Source organism: Malaya genurostris, chromosome 2 (genome assembly GCF_030247185.1).
Source record: "Malaya genurostris strain Urasoe2022 chromosome 2, Malgen_1.1, whole genome shotgun sequence".
NCBI classification, from domain to species: Eukaryota; Metazoa; Arthropoda; class Insecta; order Diptera; family Culicidae; genus Malaya; species Malaya genurostris.
Window position 1 is genome coordinate 108264510 of NC_080571.1, and position 17999 is coordinate 108282508.

Here is a 17999-nt window from a genome sequence, read left to right on the forward strand (position 1 = left end):
TCATCCGGAAGATCTAATAAAATTGTATCAGACAACGATACTTTCAGTGATGGAATATGGATGCGTTTGCTTTCGTTCCGCTGCAAACTCTCATATTATCAAACTGGAGCGAATTCAGTATCGTTGTTTGCGAATTGCTTTAGGGTGCATGCATTCGACACATACAATGAGTCTTGAAGTTCTGGCGGGAGTTCTTCCATTAAAAGATCGATTTTGGGAGCTTTCATCACGCCTGCTAATAAGATGTGAGGTGCTGAATCCCATGGTAATTAATAATTTCGAACGACTAGTCGAGCATCGATCTCAAACAAAATTCATGACAGTATATTTTAACCATATGTCACAGGAAATCAACCCTTCAAGATATATTCCTATCCGTGTCAGCCTCCTAAATGTCCCTGACTCAACTTTATTTTTCGATACATCCATGCAGCGCGAAGTGCGTGGAATCCCGGATCATCTACGTTCGACGGAAATCCCAAAAATATTTTCAAGTAAGTTCAGGCATATTAACTCTGAGAAAATGTTTTACACGGACGGATCGCGAATTGAAGAAGCGACAGGGTTTGGTATGTTCAACAATAATGTTTCGGCCTCATTTAGGCTTCAAGAACCTGCATCTGTTTATATAGCAGAGCTAGCAGCAGTTCATTATAGTTTGAGTGTAATCGTCACATTAATTCCAAACCATTATTTCCTCTTCACAGATAGTCTGAGTGCAATTGAAGCCATTCGCTCAAACATGACTGGCAAGACTGAACCGTTTTTCCTGGGCAAAATAAAACAGTGCCTGAACGACATATTGAACAATAATTATCTAATCACTATAGTCTGGGTCCCGGCTCATTGCTCCATTCCTGGCAATGAAAGAGCCGATATTTTAGCCAAACGTGGTGCTATTGAGGGTGAAATTTATGAGAGACCAATTGCTTTCAACGAATTCTATAGCTCGTCTCGCCAAAGAACACTTGCCAGCTGGCAAGCTTCTTGGGATAAAGATGATCTGGGTCGGTGGATGCACTCAATTATTCCGAAAATATCGACAAAGGCATGGTTCAGGGGACTGGATGTGAGTAGAGATTTCATTCGTGTGATGTCCAGACTCATGTCCAATCACTACACGTTAGATGCACATCTCCTTCGAATTGGGCTCTCCGAGACTAATCATTGTGCTTGCGGAGAAGGTTATCGGGATATTGATCATGTCGTTTGGACATGCGTGGAGTATCGTGATGTCAGATCTCAACTAATAAATTCTTTGCGTACCCAAGGTAGACTATCCAATGTCCCAGTTCGAGACATTCTTGCTTGTCGTGACCTTTCATACATGAAACTTATTTATCATTTCATAAAGAAAACTGGAGTTTCAATTTAATAAAGGCCCCTTTCAAGACTTAGTTCTGATCCCAGCTGCGTCCATGAGTTCAACCAATAGCTAAATTAGAATAAAAATAATGTAATGATACAAACAAACTCGAAACAGTTTATGAAATTATTAACAAAATGTCTGAAAATAACAGCTTATTTTATAATTTATAGAAGTTAATCGTTTGGTTCAAATAATATTTCCGAGTAGATTTCATAATTAATGACGAGTTACATAAGATGATATTTAAGTAATAAGAGAATATGTTTTAATAAATGCAAAACGTTGTGACTATGTTAGAATTAAATTAGGATAAGAATATTATGTAAAAGTGATGCTACGGCGAAGAAAAACTTATGTAAACTGCCTTAAGAAATAAACGTATTTATGAAAAAAAAAAAATTTATTTGAAGAAGTTTACTGATATTTAAATATTTTGTTGCAAACGAGTCGCATTCGAATTCATTCGAGTGAAAACAAGAATGGTTTATTCGTATTCGTTCGAAAGTATCCGTTCATCGTATGGTCGATGAGTGTTTTTTCGTGAAGGAGATAATTTAGCATATGCTGATATTTAACGAGGGAAAAAGGCATCTTCAGAAGTCTTGATAATTTGGAATAACTTTAAGTCGTTAGCAAAAAATAATCGTACACCTTTCAGTGACAAGTTCGCGTCATTGAAATACAGTAGAAATATAAATGATTCAAGATGACCGCCTTGTGGAATACCAGAAAAAGCAAAAAAATTGCTTAGAAACATTATCGTTAATATTGTTAAGTAGCCATGGAGTTGACATAGAAGTACTGAAATATTACTAGAGCCTGTTTTTCACCTGGAGCTGTTAGCGGAATATATTCAACAGTTGCACTATTTATGTATTTAAGTTTGAAAAACTTATAAAACCGATACACTGAAGAAGGATGTAAATAACATTCCGAAATACGCGTATCTGTATTGTAACGTTTGTTATGCTTCATTAAAGTACAGTGATTTTGTGAAAGTGTAATAACGTGACAGTGAAATAGTGAAATTAAATGGTACATAAATAGTGGAACTGTTGATCACTAGAGCATTTCTTCAAAATAACTGCCAGGATACCGTCGAGTCCAGCATGAAGACTTCATTTTTGCGACTGCTGTTCGTACGAAATCAGCGCTTCTGTTGAATGAATTTATTGACTGTCTGAAAACGGGAACATTAAGTGCCACCGGAGAATTTTTTCATGAACATTTCGCTACTTTTCTGCATGCTTGGACTTGTCTGCCTAATCTAAAACATAAATGAAGGAAGATTCGACTCTGTTAATGTCCTTACTGAGACCGTTGGCGAAAACCTTGATGACACTAGATTAATCTAAAAACTGACTTCGAATTTCAAACTCAACCAACGATATTTCAGAGTTCACTAAATTATTCTAATAGCTTTGTTCAGTGATGACACGTGCAGTAGTTAATGATAACTGATATTGGCCTCGTATTGAATGCGATACGATAGTACCAAAGGTGAATATATTGATAACGAACGATCCCGAAAGGTAGTCGATCTTGCCTAGTACTACCTGGTTATCAGTGCAATGAAACGTATGTATTATTTAATTAGGAGTGAACGAGACCAAGTGATCTTCGGGTTGTGGATCACATTTTGTGTTGACAGACGGGAGGCTTTTTAGAGCGTTAACAGACTCCTTCCTTTGCTCGGAACGACTTTAGATTAGACTTCAAACTCCTCTGCACATTGCGTAAATACTTTGCATTGCAACGATTGGCTGTCTTTTTGTGAACTTTGTTGATTTCCACGTAGTTTTAACGGAGCATCAAACCTCCGTTCTTAGAACATTTTTGAAGTGCTGTCATTTTCAATCGTTATAGTTCTGCGGTTTGCTTCGGTACTTGTTCGGGGCATCAGAACGTTGGAAAATGTTCGATCTGCAGCACTAACATCGCCATTGTGTTTGAGAAATAGAGAGCATTATCAGTCCGACACTTGTTGCTACTAGAGGCGGTTCTCACTGCGCTGACGAAGGATAATTGGTAATAAAAAATAAGGAAAGTATCAGTGCCAAATTGCTTATGTTCTGGTCTCTTTTACTCTGGTTCCCTGGATTGGATCCGAAATTTAAAAAATTGGAATTAACAAGAATTAAGATAAAGAGAAATCGTGAATTTTAACTGCTAAACACAACGAAAAACTCCTACGTCAAAATTTTGTTAACAAATCAACAATATATTTTCCTCATCATACATTTTTGCGCAAATACTCGTTTAGGTAGTACATTTTCCATTGGTATGAGAGCAGTTGGATTTTCGGATGACTAAAGATGTGAGCTGCTGCTTATGTTATTACATATTTAATTTATTTGTAATTTAATTCATTACTTTCCCACCTTTGGACCCTATACAATGTTAATTATATCTAGCATTTGATAGTTAGTACAGTTTTCATTCATTTTTTGTTATCTTTCTCGTTTTGTTTCGTCTCTTTGCCTTTTTTTGGGTTGTTGTTATTTTTCTGCATTTAATTTTGTTTGGAGCTAGAATAGACATTTCTGTATTTTTTTTCGTAACGTTGCAAGTATTGTTCTAGTCCGCGGATCTTACGTTTGTGTAACGACATTCAGGTAGAGTTTACTCTGTTCGTTGAGGTGTTTTATTATTTGCTTCTCGCAATGTTTTTCATAATGTTTTTTTTTTCTTCTCTAATGTCACTGAGACTGAACTTTGGAATGGATGTTGCTTTGCGCTGTTTACTGCTATTCATTTTTTTTTCACGACTCAATGCCATCTGTGTTGTTTTGCTAAATTTAGAAAATTAAACATTCAGGTCTGGGATGTGGGGCGTTTTGGATTTGAATGTAATATTATGTTTCTGTTTCCTTACGGTTAATTGCTAAACTTTCGCGTTGATCCATATTCGTGAACTGTTACGGCTATTTCAGTTGTAGAATGTTTACCTCATATGTGTTCTGCTTTCTTCTTGTTTAGGTTTTAAAGTGATTTTTCGTTATGTATTTTAATTGAATTTTTCTTGTTAAAAACCTTTAAAAATCAATTTTAAATATCCATTTCTTTTATTTTAATTACTTATTACTCTTATATTTCATTTAAAAATTGTATTTAAGGCCATTCCTGTTCTGAATTGTATGTCTTCTGAGAACAAAAACAATCAACCAAAACAAAATTCAACAAAACGCACAAAATGAATGGAACTGATAAGCAGATGTTACGAAAAGTAAAATGTTGAGTTAGTCACTGTAGAGACGAAAAAACAACAGAACAGTGCTTGAGAAAACATTGAACCAAGTGAAACGGAAAATTGGTGGTGTTCAGACAGTGTGAGAAAAATTCAGTAACTGAAAGCTAACAATTCAGAACAGTAGTTTCGATTAGGAGTTTTTCTTCTATTAAAATTATAACAGTGCACAATAATTAAGTGATGCGACGTTCCAGTGCCGGCGGCCAGGGCCGTGAGTGAGAGTTCGCGCGCGAAAAGTGAAGAGGTTAGAAAGTTCCGGAAAGCTCGATATCGTATATTCATTAAATGGTAGAAAACATGTTCAGGATAGAGTGAGAAGGACAATCGTACTTCTTGCTTGAAACCATTGACTCACCTCAAACCAGCACCCGACCGGCCGGAACGCCATAAAACTTATCGCGAAAATCCAAAGGAAAAACACGTGTCTTTAAAACTGCTAAACGTAAAAAGGGAAAATATCTTTGGAACAACTTCTAGCTTAAAAGGAAAAACTTTAATCACATTCATCATGAAAGTATCTCTCTTCTCATTCAGCTGTAGATTGAGATTCCTGCCAGCGTCTTTTTCTGCTGTTTGTTCGCTTATGATTTACTTAATTTTAGCTTATTACTTGCTTCAATCTTTTGCTGTTGTAACCACTTGTTGCTCTAGATCTATTACAATAATATATAAGATTCCCATAAAAAGTTTCAATATTATTTCCATTTCTTCCTTGTTTTCTTTAATATACTTTATCACTTTTTAAGAATAGATAAAAATATTTGTCAAAAATTTTCTCTCGTTCATATATCGTACAATTAAAATTATTATCGAAATCATCTCAATTTTCAACAACAATGTGTTTAAATTAATTGAAAATATTGAAAAAAATAATCGAAAAAAATAACAAACAAACAAACAAGTGAACAGTGGTGTGGGTGAATTCCAGGGGATGGAGGATTCAAACAAGAAAATTGTGCACCATCAGGACAAACCGAAGTTCTGGGTGTGTTGGTGTGTTATCAAACCGAACGATGTAACCTCCATTATCGTGTCACTAAACGTGTGCCATTTTGTCAATTTGTGTGTTTGTGTGCTATCGTGCTCACCTTCAATGCAATAACGTGATGGTATGTGCAATATTCGATAATTCTTTACAAGACGAAACAAATAAGCAAATAAGTCTGCGTCGACTTGCCTCGGATCAATTCTGTTTAGCTTTGAAACATGTTTCTCGCTTTGGTGTGCACGTGCATGCGAGTGGTTTTGTATGTGTGTTGGTGTGTGCAATGGTGGAAGTTGGCTATGGGCAGCGCGTGATTGAAACTATAGAAGTGTTGCGAGTTGCATTTTTTTTTCAGTTCCCGGTGCAGTTTTCTCTGCACCGGGGACAACAAAGCAGTCGAAAAGCATTAGCTGAGAAGCGTTTGAAAGATGTGCTTGTTTTAAAGTCACAGAACGCGAACCAAGTCGCCAGAATTGTTGATTTTTTTCTTTATTGTTTAGTTCATAAAAAAATATTTGACTAGGTAAAAGTCTCAGCTACGAGTTTGTAAATGTCGCTGAAGGCGTTTTTGGTAGAATTGTCATTTTATGTTTTCGTTTTTTTTCCTTTTCTCTATAAATGGATAACAGTTACCATAATAAGGATATTTTGTTAGGTTTTGTTGTTGCTGTTTGCGATGTTGTAATGACATTATGCTTCTTGTTATAGTTATATCGAATCTGTTACGTGTACAAACAAAACAAGTGAGATAGCGTAGATTTAAATTGCTTGTATTTGCCGTAAGTTAGCATACCTCCGTTCTTCTCTCTTTGACATTGTTTGCATTTAGTCAACTAGGAATGGGCTTCAATGGATGCAGGAGAGTGAAAACTGCATTTTAATTCAGTTTTTTTTTTGTTTTCTGGTGGTTATTGTTATTCCAGCAACTCATGTTGCTTCAATTTCCACATATTACTATCCAAAAATCTTGGGGTTTCTGAAGTTGTCCAAATATTGTTGACGTTATTTATTCGTTTAATTAACATCTTTCTATTATTTTGTTTCTCTAGATATTACACTCCATTGTACTACATAAGCTAGAGCTAAATATAATTCACTGTTATGCTTAATAATTGTAATGTACTTTAGTTGTGTTACTCTAATCCTAGAAAATATATTTATATATTACTACTAAAGATCATTTGTTTATCAAGGATAAAGCATAAAACAATAAATTAGTGTTGGCGTGAAAATAAATAAATAATCTAAATAATAAAATACATATCTTTGGTTAATTTCTTATTATCATCAAATTGGACAGTTGGGAGGGAGAAATAATGACAGCAGGACCGAAAGGTTGGGATAATCAAACGAGAACTTTTGTTTTCTACATTGCTAACACTGCTTAAGTTGCAGAAAGTGTACCTTTTGTAACCGATGCCAAAGCCAGCTCGGGTGGATCTAGTTGGCATCAGCGTTGTAAAAGATGCTTGCTTTGATTGTCAAAATCACTAATTTCGGTAGTCGATTCAAAGATGCTCTTTATTTGGAATTTTAGTGCAGTAAATTTCTGCCCATCGAGTTCGAATCCTAGCCAGGAAATATTGAATCTCTTCTTATTGATGCCGGGCTCGCTAGTTCTTGATTATCCTCACTTCTAAGTCCTGCCAGGTGAAAGTAAAGCGATAGTTAAAAAGTAGTACATTCGCGTATTTTTTTCCAGTAGTTCTTACAACATTGTTTGAACAGTTACATCAATATTATTTTTTGCTTCACAATTTCACATTTCATCAGCATATTGTTTGTTTAAATTATTTTGTTACCTTTAGTGATATTTTTGTTTTTTTTTTCATAATTGTAATAGATGTATAGTTAATATATTATTTCTCGTCAACTACTGCTAATATATGCTTACATTTCATCAATAAATTTCTCTTCAATATGATCGGGCACGAAATTGATATGTTTGAATTGTTGATTTATCGTAACACTTTTTCATTCATTGAATATTCTTTTATATCGTTAATTAGTCTAGTTTTTCTTGTATCTTGTGAATCATGTTCGTTTCCGTTTAATGGTTTTCCTCGTTTATTTTTTTCTTCTTCTCTTCTTCCAATGAACTAAACCCAAAGGAGTGTAGACAGACAACTTAGCTACGCGAAGGTAAGCGTTATTAGTCAACAAGTGTTAAAATAAAGCTAGAAGGCATTTGAAGTTTGATTAGCAATCCGACATTCACTAAAGTTTATTAAAAAGTTATTCAAAAAAAAAATCGCCTGTTTGGTTCAACCTTAAAATTATGCCATTTAGATACAAAATTGTTAATATTCATTTGCATGAAACAATATTATTTGGTTAATAAACGTTACACCTACAATCACTTAGCCGTGTGTTCATATAAACAAGTGAAAATACGTTTGTGTTTAAATATGTTAATAAAATCGATCCTGTTTCAATCGATAAAGTATATAGACTTTTTTTTGGGTCAAGCTTGAGCGTTCCCTGCTGGCGTCTACTTGGATGCGCAACATTCTAGCACTACAAGCTTGTGTTTGTTGGTTTTTTTTCTGCGGCGGTTCAAATTGATTTTCTTCCTCTGATGAATCTATTATCACATTAATCATCATTACAATAATGTTCAATTGGGCTAGGTGTTCTACTATTAATTCCAGAACAGAATTCTCAGCCTGAACCGAGAACCGAAGCGAAGAATTAGAACCTTATCTTTAACTTCTAAGACAAGGCGTAACAGTAGCTGACCAACGATTTCATCCCTGTGGAACCGGTGGTTCGTTTGAGAAACAGTCGCTGACGTCAAAAATGCCCATTGATCGATATTTTCTGTTTTGAAAATTAGACATAAACTGCCATTTCTTGTCCTAGATTTTACAGCTTCACTGAGCCCTCGATTTTGTTTTCTCTGTCCTTTTTTCTCGGGCGGCAAGGACTTTATAGTTGTCACAGCTCGACGCACAGTAAGTCACACTAGCAATTAGACGATTATAATGATAGCCTACACACTAATTCTTAACGTCACTAAGTTGTATGTCCTTAAATCTAAAGTTTAACCCAAAAGTTGATATGTATTCATTTAGCTCCCAAGCAGAAGCCGGTTCACAGCGAACTGGATTCGTACCTTTCCGATACTGGCGCCAGTCCTCGTTCCGGTCCGGCTGTATCCGTACTCCTGCAGGGCCGGATCAAGATACAGATTGTCGTCTTGAAAACAGATCCATACTCATCCGATTTAACTACACACTGTATTGGACGGAATGATTATTCGCTTTTTACGCTCAACAATTTTCCCCGTGACCGAGTCGCTCACTCTGATCTTGCTCGCAATTTTCTCATACTTTCTCTTCTGCTTTTCTAAAAGCTTTGTCAGCATAGCCTTTTCCATTTGTGTCACTGCATTTGTCGAAGGATTCTGCACTTTCAGTGATGCTTACACGCTAGGTTCACTCACTAAATCAAACACAGAAAATAGTTTTACTACTTATTGCTATGTTTACGAACGCTAAATTTCTTTCCCCGACGAAAGTGTCACCTTCTGGAATTTTTCGTACGATCAACCGAAGAACCAAACCGGTCGGAAAATGAGCTACTGTGCTGTGGTATAGTTTTTTTTCCCATTCCATTAATTAATGACGGATGCTTTCGATTGCTGATTGCTTTGGTATGTCGTAGCTTCTTTGTTGCGTTCTTGGTTGAGCTCCTTATTTCGATCGTTTCGGTAGTTCTTTTCGGTTGTCTGGTAGGAACTTGTAAAATTCTTTGGTGTCCTATGTAATAATCTAATTGACGGTAACTGTGCAAAAGATGACCGTGTCCTTTTATCTCGATGTTCCCAATGCTGTTTTTTATGGTTCTAGCTAGTCCAACAGTAGTCCACTTCCCGACCAGTCGGTTCGACTGTGATCCTGTAGCTGAACGATTACTTTATAGTTGTAACGCTAGTGTGATATAGAATAGTTTTGGTAAGTAATTTTGTCTAAAATATGTCTTACGTTCACTATGTTGCCTAAGCTGCTGCTTAATCCTATTCTGCTATTAGCTTCAGATAATGCCGCATGTAATGTTTAATAATAAGAATAATAGAAAACAAATTTAATAAAAATCCCCTACAGCAAACTAATTCGCTGGAAACGGACGTTGGTTTCGCCCTACATTTGACTTATCTACTAGCAGTTTTACAAACTTACAATCTTTTCAGAGCAGATGTAAAAATCTTTGATATGCATGGATATTTTCATTTACAGTATATTTATTGCTTTTCGCCTAATAGTTGTTGTTGTAGTTGTATATATCGCCGCTGATTTTTTGCCTTTGTTTCGTATTAATCTAAAGCAAATTTTTTCGTTTGAAACCCTAATCACAAATCTGCACCTTTTCCAAACATTTCTTCATTATTCATAATGCTTTTTTTAATGGTTAGTAACAGAAAGATTTAGATTAGTTAACAGATAACAAAATAAACAAATTAAGGTTATAAGGTAGTAAGTAGTTTGTATAAACTTATTAGGGCACTTTTTGGTTTCATTCATGCTCAATTAAACGAGTTTCAAACAAGCGGGAGCTTATTCCCGACCATCTCAATTGGTATCACAAGTTCTTCGACACAACTGACGTTTAGGTTGGGTTAGAAAACAAAAGACAAAAGTTGTGTTTTACAACTACTGACTATGGTAGCAGCTTACGCCCTCGGCTGTGGAACCGAGTAAGCGTAGAGTCCATTGTTGTTGTGAATGTTGCTGCTGTATGTGTAACCTTGATTGAGGCTATTGTTGTTGTTGTTGATGTTGCTGCTGGTCAAACTTCCACTGCTGTAGCGTCCAAGTCCATTTCCACATGTTCCGTTCGCGTAGGAGATATCGACGAAGGAGTTCGTCGCTTGTAGATGGTGATTTTGATGCTGTTGCGGCTGTTGTTGTTGTTGCTGCTGCTGATGGGGTCATGTTGTTGCCATCAAATATGTGTTGAGCTCGTTTCGTTCACTCTTCTTCCCCGTATGATGATCCATTCTTGGCTCCATACCCGCTCCCCTATGAGAAAAACAAAAAAAAATGTGTTCAAAAGAGATTAATAATGTTAACCAAAACAATCCAACTAATGAGCTATATTTGGAAAAGAAAAAAATATCGAAAACATTAAATTTGACGATAACAATCTATGAAATGGAAAATGATACAGTGAAAGCTCGTTTGCGGATTTCATTTTGATTTAGGTTTAGTGCGTCTACTGTGCTGTTAAAACTATATATCTACGTTTGCTCAATCGCGTGCTACTGGTTAATTATTTAAATAACAAGAATACAGGCTACCTGTTTGGTAGGATTTGTGACAGCTGGTAGTAATCTGGTTAGATTCCGGCAGTTGTACAAGAATTGCTCGATAAGTTTTGCGATATGCTAACACTTGTTTCAGTACCTTTTGAATGGTATGTGTGCTCAGAACACGTTGCCATTCGAATCTGTATGTACTGTTTATATTGAGTTGTAAAATTGGTTCCGCGGAACATATGTAAAATCATCTCGAGAAAACTTTTGTGTCATGATGTATTATAACTTTTGCCGTATTCAAATCGCTTCAACTTCTTGTGATGAAGCACCATCGTGGGTTATTATGTTTAGAAGGTTTTCCGAATCTAATCGTGGTTGTCATGCGCTTGAGGACGAATTCCTAGAGGGTCGTCAAAAAGATTTGCTCAGGTTGGATACCGCAGTGGTAGGTTTTTTGCTATTTTCCCATTTCAAATTATATTTTCTTGGAAACGGTGCAGAATATAGATAAACCCACCTGACAATGTCTTCGAAATTTAGTTGAGAATATTCTGTGAAATTTTCAGAATGATTCATTGAGTTTAGCGGTCGTGTTGTATTTTTTTCTGACTGAAGAACTGCTGAAAATTGGAACGCTCGGAAATGCATACCTCTACTTGTTCATCGAATATCTCGACTTTGAAAGCTTGTATCATAAATCTACCGTGACAAAGTCTAGATAATTTAGTTTAGTCAGTTTCAAAGCATCCACCATTTTTTTCGCTTTGGTTTCCTGATAGCATTCTGAAAAAGGAGAGAGAAATAAAATTGGCTCGACAAGGCTGCCAAACACACAGACGTTCCATTGTATATAAACACATTTTTTTCGCATTCAATTTTTGTGAAAGTTGAATATTTTTTCATTGTTCATTGGTGTAATGTCCAACCCATACGATAGATTTATGTGATAAAACTTCTCATCAAAATAATAAAATGTATGCTGGCAACACGGTACAGTTTGCTCATATACGAGATAGTACAAGAGAAATACGATGCGCAAAGGGAATTGAGCGAGCCACGTGGTCGATTAAAAACTCAACACTCGACTCTCTGTCCTCAGACCTTAAGGTCGTGACTTCAATAACTTCCTTTGTCCACACGTCGAAAATAAACTGAAGATGTATGTTCAGTACGCGCGTTTTCGAGATATCCTTTACAGAGTGGAAATAATGCTTCAGTAATGGATTCAATTTTCATGGAAAATACTTTAATGAAAGAAAAAAAATCATTTCTGATAAAAATTCTGCCTTTTCAATTATTTATCGCAAAATTCATCGAGCAACCCTCATGTGTGTTGACAGAATTGTGTCAAATTCATGGCAGTCATTCCTTGCCAATTCGCGTTTTCTCTAGGCTTCGTGAATGTCGAAACCAGTCAAAATGAGAATTCTAGAAGAAATTTCTGGCTGACACAGCTTTTGTTTTTTAGGGGAAACTATCAGCTATCAAAAACCTGACGGGACAGCAGTAAGAATAGCGCAGGGAGATGTCCTCCTTTTCTCTGTTTGGCTTTATTCAGTCATGGATATTTTATCAAGCGTAAATGTGCGTTCAGAAATAGGAAAAAATCTCGAGATAAATGGTTTTATTATCATAGCGGAGACATTTTGGTTTAATGATTATTTTCACTATTTAAATGAGACATTTCTTGCGTATAAAATTTGCACAGTCTTTAGTAACTAATCAAGAAATCTTTAGTAACTAATAACCCGACTAAAAGCATTTTTACCTCAAAAATTCGTTACGTCAAGTAATTCTTCATATCGCTCTAAACAAAATGTGTTTTGCCCCGCTTTGTCCCATGTAGGGGGTAAAGCGGTGTACTTTGTGTACTTTGCGATTAAAATTTCAATGCGCGTATTTCCCTCCTGCGAGGATTGAGGGGCAGTTTGTTTGCGGTTCGTCTCGTCATCCATTGCCGCATCGGTGGTATTGTTGTTGATTTTGTTGCTAGTTGCTGTAGATGCGTCTTGTTTTTTTTTTGTTTCGATTTTAGAGGCTTTAACCATGAGGTCATTCACCTCTTCGGGCCAGAAAAACCTTCTGAACCCTATGTGCGGGGTTGGGAATCGAACCCAGGTGGGCTACGTGAAAGGCATCGACTTACCCATCACGCTATACCCGTCCCCGATGCGTCTTGTTGTACATTGTTTGCAGTTTCTGGTTGGTTTTATGGTAAGTTGTTAATTGCAGCTGGTGTACTTTGTTCTATAGGGGATACGTTGGATGGTTTCGTTGAAGGGTATGCTTTACTGTTGTTGGTGACTGTCACAGGTATACTGGGGTTGCTTGGGGTTGGTGTGAAGGAAGCACCGTTGTCCTTTGGTGTGGTTGTCTCCTTGTCCAGTTTATCACATGGCTTACCGTAGTGAACAGCTTTTTGGCAATATTGACATGTGGCCATCTGATTGTCATAGGTAACAAGTGATTTGCACGGGATTCTTGTATCCTGACCGAATAATAAGAATAAGAAGAAGGTATAGGCCTCATCTCTCCGTATTGGGACATAGTTTTGCGAATATAAGGATCGATGACGCTAGAGGGAAGAACATGCACACGCACTTCTATAGCACTATTTTCCATATATACTGGAATGATGTACTTGATATTTTCATGCTCCACATAGTGCACATTTTTATTGCCTTCAGCGAATTGAATTGTATCCAACTCTTTATAAAACTGGATGTAAACAACATTGTTTGTCTTATTGCATTGAAGTAAATGCACACGTTTAATGTCAAGATGCATTTGCTCCTTAAGCAAACCTTCAAGTTCTCGTATCGAAGGTCGAATTTTGCACTGCTTGAAGTCAACAATAATTGTATTCTTTCGTGTCGGCGGTAGCTTTTGTTCGTTTGGTTCACTCATTTTCGAGGTCGTTCTATTGTTCACTACACAATACTGTACTGGGTTTCTTCTGTCCTCAATGTAAGCGGTTTTGTTTTATCGACTGACTTGAGTGAGATGTGAGAGCGAACTAGAATAAATACTTGAAAATTGCTAGCAATAGCTTATGATATCACACTTTTTCTGTTATCCCCGTAATTCGTCTCCGTAATCGTTCATATTTCTTAACTAAGTTACTGAATTTTTCAAACTAATTTACTACAATGTGAAATGTACTTTACCACTTTCGATTATTTGTTATTACTAGAATAGTAAAGAAAATGAGAAACAAAATTTGGTTCGTTTTTATTTGCTTTAACCTCTCCGTTCCCTTTATGAAAATGTTTTATATATTGCTAAATTTAATGGACTGCAGTAACAATTTTTTTAACAATTACTGGTTGAAGCAGAACCGTTAATAATCGCTATGCGAAATCTTCTACCGGAGACGATTGAAAATTTTTTGCCAAACTCTTGCCGAAATTCTAATAGAATGCTGGCAAACATATTTTTTCCGAAACTATTTTTCGTCTAAGAGGAATGCGGCCTCCACAAACCAGTGATCAGCTTCTGTCTTGTCCAGGCTTCCCAGCAGTACTGCTTTTCAATGACATCCGCCACGAGATAGCATGAACTGTCGGAGCGCAAAGTCGAAAGCCCAGTCTACAATATGTGTGAAGCATACGCCGAACTGTAATGGCAACAGCGCTCGCATGCCTAAATGAATGCTGTCACTGAGACAGTTTGTACTCGCCAGATTGATGAGAGTATTCTATCCGGAGAGTAGTCAAACCGAACGGGCTGTTTGTATCCTGTTTCTTTCTGTTCGCTCATTCGCATAAAATGTTACGGAGACAGCCTTTGAAAATCGAAGACATCCTTTGATTTTAAGGGCATTACTGTTACGAAGGGCTGTCGCAAGCCGGCTGTCTCATCAATGTCTCTTGAAGCAATAAACCGGCTGTTTCTGGAGACGAGCCGTGGGTCATAGTGCGCTCGCACTATTTCGGCTGCCTCAATGAAATGGTACTAGTACATACGATTGCGTTGTTGGGATTACCTTTGCAGGAAACTTTAGTAACGTTTCATTACAATACCATTGTGAAATAAAGAAATTGTTTTAGATTTATTTATACTGTCGGCGAAGGCAATGAATTTTAATAACTAACGAATATTAAAAGATAAACACTGAGTTTTGTGTAACGGCTCATATATATGAATTTCTAAAGTATTGATCCTTACTGCTTCCTTCTTATTCCTAAAGAAACAGATACACTTCCATTCATTAACAATACTCCGAAAATGTCTTATGCACCCTTATTCTGAATAATCACGTTTGATTTTTGGATCGAATCGTAGCTACTTTTCACAACTAATTAATTATGTAGTGTATTTAACGTTACTCCACCAATAGTCGGCACACTTTGGTACCCGTGCCTCACCGATTTCGTTGAAACTATAGAATATGATACTCTGAACCCAAATAAGATGTTTGGTGCACTTTGAATAGTTTTCGACCATAAAATTGAATGGGCAACTTTTATGTTTATATGTGAACATGTGCTTTCAGATTTTCGCTAAAAGTGTTTTAAAAAGAAAAATATAATGAAACCATTATTTTTCCCAAAAGCATCAAATTTTTTGGTTTACCCCAAACTTTGTTACAAATTTAGTATTCTCAATTGTTCTTTTCCACATAGGAATCAATCAACTAATAGCTTAAATTTATTTAAAATAGCTTAAATTTAGTTGTTCATTTAACATTCACATAGGTTTTGCCAGCAGTTGAAGGAATGAGAATATAAAAAACGTTGAGTTCTTAATTTGTTACTACCTTTGAGAACAGATCTTCAATAAACCTCTTTTGTTTTCATAAATATCACAAAACTAGAAAAATAAGTTTATAAGTTTTTTTATGGAATTCAGTGCCTAATCATATAGCTTCATTGCGGCTTAAATTGACTTTCCCTTTGCTCTCATTGCAAGTTTCTAAGTACTCCCCGGACCTTGTAATTGAGCTCTTTTTCGTTGAGGTGGTAGATCTTTTAGTACCATCTACACAAATACAGGGTCCGCAACCATGAAGTTGATTGGGGGAGCTCTCAGATAAAAAGTAGTTCAACAGATGGTTGTTTATGTGAAGAAAAGTTAAGAAGAAATTTTCATCGCAAATCATTTAATCATCGCAAATCATTTAATTAAAAGCCTTCCATTTAGTTTCATCCATATTCGACTTCTTGTTTCGAAATTAAGGGATGATCAGTACCAAAACTGGGAATTTAAAAATTTAATTTTTGAATTTTAAATAAATGAAAGACAAATTCGTGTCATATACAGCTCTTAAATTCTGTTTCTCCTAGGATAACTAAAACAATGAGTTTCTTAGGGTCGGAAATGACTGCTACAATATTATTATTATTATTATTATTATTATTATCATTATTATTATTATTATTATCATTATTATTATTATTATTATTATTATTATTATTATTATTATTATTATTATTATTTTCATTATATCTTTTATTTATTCCCGGTTTCAAACTTAATTGTTCACCGGGGATTTACACCTACATTTTTCAGAACATAATTTCTTTTTAGAAAGAAAACTGTTAAATATGTGCAAAGAACTCGGCTCTCAGAAAGTTTGACTATTTTGTTACAATATTTATTGATTCCTGATTGATTTTTTTAAATGCAGACACAAGCTACTAAGGCAATTAGATTTTAGAAAATTTTCGACATTATTAGACTTTTAACTGCGGAAGTCGGATCCGAATTAAATTCAATAGTTCGCTTTGCTATTCACGAATAACTTTCCTTTTCCGTGAGGGCGTGAGAGTCGACTCAAACAGAAAACGAAAAATGTGTACGAGAATTGTAGCGAGCGCATATAAACTGGATGTGCTGTTTGAAATTTCAATGCACCGCATCTTCTTCTGCGTGCGGCTCGTGATTGCAACATCTACATTTCCAAAATTGGATTGAGCGTAAAAGCACATAAAGGAAATGATTGAGATACTTCTAGAAGTTTACATGAAATTGTCCTTTTAACTGTAGATATAAATTTGGGCCTCAGTTACTTTTATAGCAAGTTTTGTGGTAAACAACGACATTAAGTTAAAGAATTCAAAATATACTGACACAAGCTTCTACTTGATGAAAGATACGCTTTAACCGAGTTTTAAATTTTACAATGTAAAGTGACAGTTTCAACGTGTGTAAAAGTCGCGAACTTCTGGTAGCTATGACCAAAATAATGTAATAGTTAATATGCTGTTTCTGGAAATAAGATAATTCTATGCATAACAGAAAGAAAATGATTCAGCAGATTATCAGCACAACCCTATATCATATAAGTAACCGTACTATATCCGATTTTTTTTTTGGAATATATTCCAGGGTAATAGAAACACCATACTATTCATATATAGAAGAGAACTTGATATGTATGGAAAGCTTGAGACCACATTACTCAAGAAAGACATTATTACATAACTTGGGGAATTAAAACTTTTTTTCTAAATAAAACAAAATAAACATTCGAATCTGTTACGGGCAACCATGCTGCATTCCACGCTTGGAAACATATTTTTTGGAAGAACCGGAATTTTTCATTCAGTTTTTGCATTCAAAGCTTTGTTGTACGGTACCTGAAAATAAGATGTTTCTGGATGATTTTTGCCTTGCAAATTCCGACTCCAAATTTTTCACTCAAGGTTTTTATTCGATTGGTGGTTCAACGTATAACGAACTTAACGAGCCAGGTTTTGTATGTTTCATTCCTGACTTGAAAGAATTCTTAGTGTCCGTAGTATTGCAGCACTGGCCATGCAAAAATCCCGTAGACTTACAAGTCGACTGCAAAGCTAACGCTAACGAGTATCGAATACGGAATCTTTGATTTGAACATATCTTTCGCTACGAACATTTATTTACCGTTAACATATAAATCTAAAATCTGATTCAATTGGCTTTTACACTCTTATATAAGGAACGATTGCGCCTTTACTATCCTGAAGGAAGAGATAAAGAGGATGAAAATAATGCTCCACGCACATCAGTACGCGCATACACTATGAATGTTACAGCCCACAAACCGACCGCAAACTGCCTGAAAGGAGCACGCCGAACTGACTCAGCTATTAAAAAACATTGCTCTTTAATTAATCGATCTATCAATTCATAGAAGATCGACCAAAATATAAAA

At 35.8% G+C, this 17999-nt stretch overlaps 1 protein-coding gene across 1 annotated transcript in view; it reads right to left on the reverse strand.

Annotated features, from left to right (window-relative positions):
• Positions 1-3698: 3698 nt before the first annotated feature.
• The window catches only part of LOC131432682 (uncharacterized), a 438024-nt gene continuing 423723 nt past the window's right edge, over positions 3699-17999 (reverse strand). The window contains exon 8 of the mRNA XM_058599111.1: positions 3699-10625. Coding sequence (XP_058455094.1) covers positions 10575-10625 — 51 coding nt within the window. The 3' untranslated portion in view covers positions 3699-10574. The remainder of the gene's footprint in view (positions 10626-17999) is intronic.